Below are 10,195 nucleotides of genomic sequence, written 5' to 3'. Positions count from 1 at the left end.
AAATACGCAAAATAAAACTACATAATGATTTATTAACATAACTCTATTAAAAATAAACATTTCAACAACAGGCTTTATGTACAATCCGCCATTTTCTATCTACAATAGTAACGCTAGGCGCAACAAGTCGAGACTTGGCCCTTAGTGTATTTTGACGTCATCGCACATATCAATAACTAATGGAAGAAAACATATAGGCGTTAAAACAACATTATATACATAGTCGTGCTTCGCGACCGCAAATTTTGTCACAAAAAGTACAAAAAATATGTTGCCATGACAATAGCAGAAATTTGTAGCATTAAGTTTTATGTTGTATTATCCACACTAATCCCATTAAAGCGTGTATTTAAACAACAGTTAATTATCAGGAAATCTTGAATACGCGCGATGTCAAAATATCGCTTCGGGCTTCGGTCACTCTAGAGTACCTTGAGCAAAGAACAATTATAATTATCAACGCAGCATTTAAGAGCGATAAAATAGGTTAGAATACTCAAATCATTTGCAGTTACCTTATAATAATATGAACAGTATGTAATTAGAATTTGGAATATAATATTAGTGGTTCGATAGTAGTAGGGGAGGCTTTAGCCCAGCAGTGGGACACAATAGGCTAATAAAAAAAAAGTTCGATATTGTTAGAAATTGTGAAATATAAGAAATATGGCCTCTTGTGCATTTTCCGAAATGGATGGCATCTAGAGTGACTTTATCGCGCTTTAAATGCGACACTGGTGCACAGCAATACTCATAACAAATAAACAGATTTGTAGAAAAGAAAACACATACACCGCTTATAAAGCTACATACACACATACGGCATTTAATCATTAATTTAGGAATTATCATTTGTCTGCATTTTGGCTGTGAAATGTGTTATTCGTTCTCCCATATTCGAGGCTAATATATAATTAAATTAAAGGAGAGATAAAGCAGCAAGTTCAAAGTCGTACAAAATATTACAATTCGTAGGTAAAGTGGAACTACCATAAACTGTAACACTTGTTGAATGAATGGCAGTTCAAATATAAAGAAAACCGAGTAACAACTACAACATCTTTGGTTTTCCACATATCCAAAATACGAAACAATCACACATTTTATGCATCAAATTAATGTTCCGATTCATACTAGTTTCACAACTATCATTACTTAAATACTTCAGATAACTAAAATTATCAGCGCACTTAGCGCCGGTGATTTGGTGATTATTATCGCCATTCAATTTATTAGTATTAAATTAAAAGGGGCTAACTTAAATGTGATTTTGTGCATTTTAAAACGTTTCTTACAAGAATAAATCAAAGTACCAAATATATTTAATTAGCTTTACATTTTTGGACTGGCATTAAATGTTTGAATTGGCGATTGCACGGATTAAAACAATTTTAAAGCCGTAATATTGGCAGTATAGGGTATTTACAGATAAATATATTGGTTATTTACATACAACAAATGAAAGTATTATTTCCAGAAAGCTCTTGTTAAGAAACAAGTCTCATTATTTAGTGAAAATAAAGTCGAAAATCGAATTTAATTAAACTAGAGAGTGATTTGATAATAAACACTGTTGAGACACTGGACAGCATTTAATTCTCAATAACGCTGCAATTAAACGCCATTAAAAATATTTTGCAAAGATATTATAACGAAATTCGACCTTATGTAATTCCTGAAGGTGTAGTAGAATTAATAAGAATAGAGGTGGTGGACTGAAAATTTTTGGAGAATTTCATTGCTTCCAATCATAAGTAAATATACACAAGTAGTAAAATTATACATAGAATATAATAAAGAATAAACAAAAAATATCAAGTACATCCTAGAAAAAGCGTAGGATGCTCGTATAAAATATTTTGTTCTAATTTGTTTTCGGAAGTTTTTAAATTTATTTAGACACTGTTTAATTCTAGTGTTATGATGTGACAGAAATAAGCCGCATAGCAACATTTATTTTCAAGAATATTCAATATGTCATCTTAGAAGAGTTTTTATTTCGACAGTAATAAGGTTCAATGTTATTTATAGGCATTATGTACGAAGTTACATAAAAAAAATGTCTTAAAAATGACGACTTTCAAAGATAAGTGTATATTACCTAATCCGACTTCACTTGAAATCTTCATCGTCCTAGTTGGAGTTTAGAATAAACTTCTTAAGTGACATGATATTTTTATGATATTTCTATTAAAATCAACACCTCATGTTAATATTTTTATAATAGCTATATACCTGATATATACATAACATCGATAAAATTCTATCATTCAAAATTACCATAAAATCCCATGCTTCTAATTGAATATTTCAGAAAATTATCATGTCACTTATAAAAATTATCAACTGTCAATCCGAGAAATTATCTGTCAATAACCGGTGAAATTGCAAACATTATTTATTTACATACATACTACTATTATAACTAATTTAATTATTAGTCAAATTGGCCAAATAGAAACTTGGGCGAATTAGACACATTTTCATTCAAAGTGAACATATATATTTATTTTAATATAACCCTCATTTATATTCGGCCATTTTAACCCTATGATTACTATAGGGGATGATTCACAAGCCTGTAGAGCGAGGTAACGGATAACCAATCATGAACTATTCATATGGACTAATAAATAAATAGTTCTTGATCGTACTCCGTGAAAAAACAGGACACTTGATAGAACATAGTGTTGGGGTTGCCATAATATATCTATGAAAATTACCAAAATCAAATCAAGTAATAAAAATATTGCAATAAAACTCTATGTGTCATACCAGGTATCATACCAAATTTCTAAATAATCCGACCAGTACTTTTTACATAAAGTGGACGATAATCCAAATGTTCACATTAAAATCACAAAAACTATTACTCGCATAGCAAAAATTGTTATTATTATCCAGCCGTGTAAAGAGAATGTTGATTATTTTTATCACTTCTATATGAGTCGATCAGTAAATTATATTAAGACACAGAAAATGCCTCATCATCAACCTTAAGGTCTTCTATGCACGGCAGTTGGCAAAAGACGAGCCATGTATTGAACTGCTTCACACAAATTATTATTGCACAGATTCTGGCACTTTCACAACACAACACTGGCAACCCAGACACAATCCTCCCCGCAGACTAGCAGATGATGAGCCCGCAGCCGAACTTGAACTGTTGCTTGGCCTGGTTGGCCATCCCCGACAGAGCGAACGTGAACGGTAGAGGCTGCAGCTTCTTCTCCAAGACCGCTCCGATGTTCCAGTTCGAGTCTACCATACCTGAAGATTAAGGTTTAGTATTATTTCAAAGGCCTACTATGAAACATACAAACACGTAGCCCGTTACTAAAGTCTACAAGTTGTCTTTTCCCATGTTGTGTAAGCGCATCATGAAAAAAAAATGAGAATGTGTGGACGTGCAATGTCATGTTTCATGGTAGCCCTTCGGTTTTTTCCCGGGACGATTGGTAGCAAATCCAAAAGCGGTGGCCACCATAATACGTGTATTAGTAAATTGTAATGTGTTAGAGATGTCTGGTGTTAAATTACTATATTATTTAGTACGAAACTATTTTATTTGGGAAACATACAATCGCCTTACACATAAAAATATTAATAATACAATAACACACACATCAATAAAGTTTCCACAATTAATTAACTCAAATGTTGTGAGCAGGTAGGTAAACATTTTGCAAACATAAAATCTAAAACATTATAAATTAAAAGTTCCTTGTTTACATTTTTAAATTTTAATTAGAAGGCAACTAATTAAAAGCCTAATTAGACCCATAGAATAATCCATGGGAGGTATACTGAAGTGTACAACTACTTAAGTTTATTTCAGAGTAAGTTCGTATCTAGTCTAGTATTAGTAAAAGGTTTAAAACTATTTTGTGTGTAGACGCTTCTTGCAGTGTTATTTAATTTTTAAGAAAATGTATTGTTATAACTTTCCTCATTAATATCGGTTTTATAATAGTAAAAGCTATATTAAGTAAAAGCTATATAAGCTATTTATAATAGTAAACCTGTTATTGGCTTTGTTATAGTTAAAATTTTTGTAATTTTTATAATTGTACGCTGTTGGTTTTCTTAATAAATATATATTTAAATTACTATATTATTTATATATCTATAGTAGTGTTGGCAATCCTATGTTCAATTAAAATTCTAATGTTATGTTAGCAATTGATATAGAAAGAAAGTAGGCAAGATTAATCACACAAGAAATTAAAACAAAAATGTTTTTTTTCTAAGTAACTGATAAATCATAAATGTGAAAGTGTTTTTGTCTTTCTATCACATCAAAAGGGATCAATGTATTGAGATGATTTTTGGTGTGAGGAGAGTGACATAGGGTATTTTTTGCGTTAATATATAATTAAATCCAGCTAATACATAAATAAACTTACCTCTAAACACGAGGTCCGCCTTTGGTATGTTGACCTGGTATCCTATGGTGCCCACAGACTCCATACCTCGGAATGACGTGTCAATTTCCGCGACAATCTAAGAAATAACAACGTTCAACTATTAAGTTCCACACATCAAAGAGCGCTTTTAGTAATTTGACTCTTGAAATTCCTTCTCACCGGTTTTTCCCTAATTAATTTGTCACTCACTCACTGTGGTCAGACTTTGCATTGCGCTTACAGCTAGCTCCAATTTATGTAATGACAGTTATTCCTTTATTAGCGGACCCTGGGCTCCGACGCTCAATAGCTGAGGAAGTAACCGGGATAACGCTCAGACGAGAGAGAGAGAGTTATTCCTTTATTATTATCTTTTGTAAATTATCGGGTACCAAGACGTGGCCTTGCCAAAGCACGTTGCCTTTGTGGATTAAATATTTATCCAAAATAAACGCAAACACACCTGCAACTGTTCACTGGCCTGCTTAAAGTAACATAAGTGGAAACCAGCCGCTCCCACTGTCGCGGACACTTCAGAATCTGAAACGAAATTAAATATCTAAAATATACATGTTATTGCAGGCCTTTTTAATAACTTCAGTAGACAAAATATAAAGGACTTGCGGTATGAATCTCTATGTCCGGTGCTATATCAATAGCACAAGCGTCACTAAGCACGGCTCTACAGGAGACCGAGAAAACGATTTTGGTTTCCGAAATTATTGAATTATTAAAATTCTGGTATACAAGGTTATATTTGAAAATACTGACAAACACTGTAAATAAATCTGTCTTTGTTCACTCACCTTTTTCCGATTGACCTGGGCCTTGGATGTTTATCTATATTATGTATCCTAACTTACCGACTAATGTTATAAATGCGAAAGTAAGTTTGTTCGTTACCCCTTCACGATCTATCTACTCAATAAATATTCTTGAAATTTTGCATACATGTTTTGTGTGTCATGTTACAGTTTGAAGTATGGAGAAGGATAAGCGTTAATTTTCCGGGAAGAAAGGTACCCTATGACCTTTCTTCCCGGAAAATTAACGCTAAAAGTTTGTAAATAAATAGAAATAAATTTACCGTCCATGCAGTAGCGGCCGGCGGCGGAGGCGATGGCGACCTCCCCGCCCATGACCCTGTTCCCCGACTGGAACACCAGCTCCGCGCCCAGCGCCAGTCGCTTCGTCACCGACTGACAACATACATGTGTATGTATAGGATACGATTTATGTATAGTAATGTTTCGACTTGGTTGGATAGACCAAATATAAAGAAAAGTGTAGGAAATATACACTATTAGGGAATCCAAAAATAAATGCGAAAGTTTGTTACCACTTCATGCTCTATCTACTTAACCAATCTTCTTGAAATTTTGCATACATATAGTTGGAAGTACAGAGTAGGGCATTGGGTACCTTTCAAACCGGAAAAAAACTATTGTTCCCGTGGGATTTGCTAAAAACCTGTATTCTATTATAGGTGGCGCTAAAAGCTAATAAAATAAACTTTGCAATAAAAACACTAGATGGCGCTGTGTGTATGTTAAATGCGCTATGGATATTTTATTTCAACTATTCCAATTAAACTGTCCCCGAGGGCTTTAAGCGAGGGAAGCCGCGGGTTATCAGCTAGTTACTAATATATAACAAGATGAATCGGAAAATCAACGATTTATATGTAGAACCTCTTTTGTAGATCTAAATTTAATGATGGGTATGGACAAATCATATAGGGATGTTATGGAACAGAATAATAATGAAAATGTGAACCAGGCGTGTCACACTAAGCGTTGTAACGCTTAATGTGACTTAAGAGCGCGTCCTTTTTATAAATTAGTTTCAATATGAATATGCCTTATTGTTGTTACAGTGCAAGAATGATAGTAGAAAAAGATATCTTTTGACCACCTTCGTGGCCTAATGGTCATCATGCCGGACTGCTACACTGGCTGGAGGTCCCGGGTTCGATCCGGGTTTTCAGATTGACCTGGGTCTTGAATATTTATATATATATATATTATGGAATATAGTATCGTTGAGTTAGTATCCCGTAACACAAGTTTCGAACTATGGGGCTAGCTCAATTTGTGTTAATATATTTATTAATTTACAGAATGGAGATGTTTCATAAAACCGGCGTCAAACGGGAATATAGTTTTCTTTTCTCATCAAATCAGACCGATCATTGACTTGTAGCAAATGAGTTTAACATTAAGGGCACTTCCAGTGGTAGCAACCTTTCTTAGTAACTGGAGGTGAGCTCCTGGACATTATATCGCTTCAGTCTCTTTACATAGCTGTTTATATCATTAACAAAATATTTTTTCACCTGTAAATAGTGTCCCACAAGCACTGCAGACTTGTCGTTGAGGTCCGGCTTGGCCATAGTGAAGGCCAGAGTGTAGTCCGAGCCCTTGTACTCCACCGTGCCTTGTGTGGTGGTCAACTTGCACTCTTGTATCTATGGGATAGTAAATATAGTATGAAAATTAAATTGTGTAAGGAGAGTGAGGACATAATGTAGCTAATTGTAATTAAGTTAATGAAAATTTATTGTGCTAAGTCTAATTCTGGCAAGACAGGGACCAACATTGTTTATATGAGTTTCTTTCGGCATTTCTTCTCAACAGCTGTCGTTCACAAATGCCAGTAGTTTGTAGCTTTTTCTTATACAAACTTTCACCCATTTGTCGTTACTGGGTATAGAAATTTGAAAAAAGTATCCTAGGTCTTTAACTACATGTATACCATTCCTCATTAAAATCGGTTCAGTACTTTAATTAAGCGTGACAGAACATTTATTTCTTGTCCGCAGCTTGTTGGTAACCTATGTTTGACCTCGGGTCATCAACTATATCTATTGCAAATTTCATCAGCCCAGAAGCTAGTATGGAAAGTGTGGATAGATACAGAAATAGCTTGTAAAAGGCATAAACACCTGTGCAGCACCCTTCACCCTGATCTCATCAGTGAGCTGGTGGATAATGTTGAAGTTGACATTCCCTGACGGGTCTACATCGCCCAGCAGCACGGGAAACGCCTCCGTTGGTGATATCTGCTTCGTGCCGATGTATGTGGCTCCCAATTTGTAACCATTCTGCGCTGTACTCATAGTAAGTGTGTGGGACATCTAGAAACAAAATGAAACAATTTATGATGATACAAACGTCATATCCCATAATACTTCCGTAATACTTGTTTGTGGATTTATTTATACTAGCAATGTTTCCACTAGGTTGGATCTGACCAAAAAAAATGTAAAAATGATACCATAAAATTCAAATTCAAATCATTTATTCAGAAATTAGACCTTCACAGGCACTTTTTCTCGTCAATCTTTATATTTATAGTTATTTCTCACAAGCTACAAACTACTGGCATTTCGGAACGACCACTGCTGAGAAGAAATGCCGAAAGAAACTCATTTGAACAGTGTTGGTCCCTATCATGCCAGATCGGCTTACCATTATTGTTTCTTACAATGTTTTTTTTTTTCTTTCTAATAATATATAAAAGTACATAATGTACATAGTCAAAAAGTATATCAAAACAGGTTATGATTGTGATCCGAGTGCTGATTATAATTTATATATGTCGATGTGAAACACAATTAACATACTCAAATGAGATAGTAAAATTCTATACCAATAACCTAATTTCATGCAAAGCTGGATGTTGTAGACACATGGTGAGGGACATAATATATAGCACTCTGTCCTTTTTCTTCTCCTGTATTTCTAATATGTATTTCTTTCTTGTATGAGCGAAACAAAAGATATGACAAAGGTTATAGTTTTATCCACAGTTTTATCTATCGCTATAGACACCAACAGAAAGTGATGACATTTAACATAAAAGGAATGCACGGTAAATTTTTTTTTGCGAGGTTGCCATTTTCCCATAGACAAAATGGCCGCCAGTCGAGACAGACCTAACTGAATCAAATTTATTGATATGAAACATTTATATGACATAATTCTTCACTAATTTTTAATTTCATAAAATAACTGTACATGAATCGAATATGAAAATAAAAGACCTTGCAAATACAACACAGAAGTAATTTTCTTTTATAGCAAAGGTGATAAGGTAGCCTAGTTTCAGAAAACTTAGCTTTCAGCCATTTTGGATATTTGTCAATTAGCAATTTACTATGCCACTAAGGTTAGTGTACACTGCAAAATACTGCACTTTTTGTATAGATTTGGGGTTGGCTGTGGTATACACTCCACATGCACTTTTAGCAATGAGATTGATTTTGTCACAATATCTAATCAAACGAACCAGTACCAGTCAAATAAGGGATTTACAAACAACCCAGTTTGTCTTCCGGTGGAAGCTTCTCATCAGCAGGTGGGATATTGAAGTACAAATTGTTGTTTATAGTATGAATAGTTATCTTACTTGGAAATGATTGGAGATGCCTTTGTTGAACATCAGTTTGCCACCCTCAAAGTTGACTGGCATCACTTCTGCAAAACAAACAATCGGAAAATAGCATTTTCAAAATACAAGGCGACATCATAAACACTTTTGTAAATTCTTTGATGGATGATTTAATGACCTATTAATTGTATATGATTCATTTATTAGGCAGCCTATATCACACAATTTTGATAGTTTTAAAGTCAATTCACTATTTAATTAAATTGAGAATATTTCCTATGTTGGAGACACACAAAAATATATTACTGTCTACCTTATGAACCAGTGCAAATACACTGGACAAACATTTGTTTATCTATTGTGTCTTGATTCTACAGATTGACATGTTTTGTCTGTTTTTACCAAAACATATGGACTAATCATACTGATTGAAATAGTATAGATCATTTTTTTTAAAGACATTGTTTAGGTTGATTGTGGCATAATGGAAATTAAGTTTTGAAGAAAAAACCTTCAAATAACAAGAATCATTATTAGGATTGATAAATAGGTTCACATTCGAAATTCAAGCTTCCTGAACTACTCCCAAAAGGGGCTATATTCATGCAAGTTTAACACCATTAATAAATACCACATGATTTAATAATATGATTCAACTACAAGAAGAGCTATCTGTTAAGTATAACAGGTTCATGACCAGTCAATAAACATTATTCCCTTAAAAGGGAAGGTCCTTTAGAGATACCCTTCGACATAGCCAACTAAAAGCACATAACTCATCGCAGCGTACTTTTGAGCATTTCTTATCAGAGAATAGACAGATAACTTTCGAAACATGTGAAATTAGAAGTTTCCCCACTTAATAAAATTATAATTAGTAAAAGTTACTTCAAATATACTTGAAAATTAGTATGCAAATTACAGGACGACATTTTGAACGCATAATTAGGAATAATAAGTAGAAAATCAAGCCATTACATCACAGTTAACCAAACTTTTTGACTAACATCTAGGTTTGTTTACAGACGATTTCTGACTGAATGTGACATGACAACAAGCTGCCAGATCGCTTATCACGCGATCCACCACCAATTATATCTTTAAATAGCTCTAAAATATTCAGAACACTTACCTTTCGTCTTTTTATGCAACTCATCCAATGTCCCGGGGTTTTCACGTTTATGTTCATTTGATATGTTCTGTAAGTCGGTGCTTGTGAGTCCCGCGTTAGACACACGGTATCTGCTAGCTATAGCACCCATTTTATTGAAGATTTCCTAATACTTTCCCTAAATTCCACAGAAATCGATGAACATGTGCAACAAATCTGTGGAATAAAAGACAATCGCAGCGGTGTGAAGTTGACAGCCAATGTTACCAACGTAAGTTGCAGTCAT

At 33.9% G+C, this 10,195-nt stretch overlaps 1 protein-coding gene and 1 long non-coding RNA gene across 2 annotated transcripts; one reads left to right on the top strand and one right to left on the bottom strand.

Moving 5' to 3' along the window:
* Positions 1-25: 25 nt before the first annotated feature.
* LOC128680200 (mitochondrial import receptor subunit TOM40 homolog 1-like) lies at positions 26-10,161 on the bottom strand. The gene is made up of 8 exons (XM_053763154.2): positions 9,931-10,161; positions 8,817-8,884; positions 7,351-7,542; positions 6,742-6,873; positions 5,494-5,605; positions 4,870-4,946; positions 4,407-4,503; positions 26-3,270 (listed from the first exon to the last, which is right to left on the bottom strand). Exons 1-8 carry the CDS (start codon positions 10,058-10,060, stop codon positions 3,131-3,133), a joined length of 948 nt encoding a protein of 315 aa, XP_053619129.1. The 5' UTR covers positions 10,061-10,161; the 3' UTR covers positions 26-3,130.
* LOC135309951 (uncharacterized) lies at positions 5,505-6,748 on the top strand. The gene is made up of 3 exons (XR_010370222.1): positions 5,505-5,621; positions 6,283-6,403; positions 6,526-6,748. It is a non-coding gene; the product is annotated as an uncharacterized LOC135309951 (long non-coding RNA).
* Positions 10,162-10,195: the final 34 nt, after the last annotated feature.

This window comes from Plodia interpunctella, chromosome 23 (assembly GCF_027563975.2).
Source record: "Plodia interpunctella isolate USDA-ARS_2022_Savannah chromosome 23, ilPloInte3.2, whole genome shotgun sequence".
Lineage (NCBI taxonomy): Eukaryota > Metazoa > Arthropoda > Insecta > Lepidoptera > Pyralidae > Plodia > Plodia interpunctella.
This window is presented reverse-complemented; position numbering and strand designations above follow the sequence as displayed.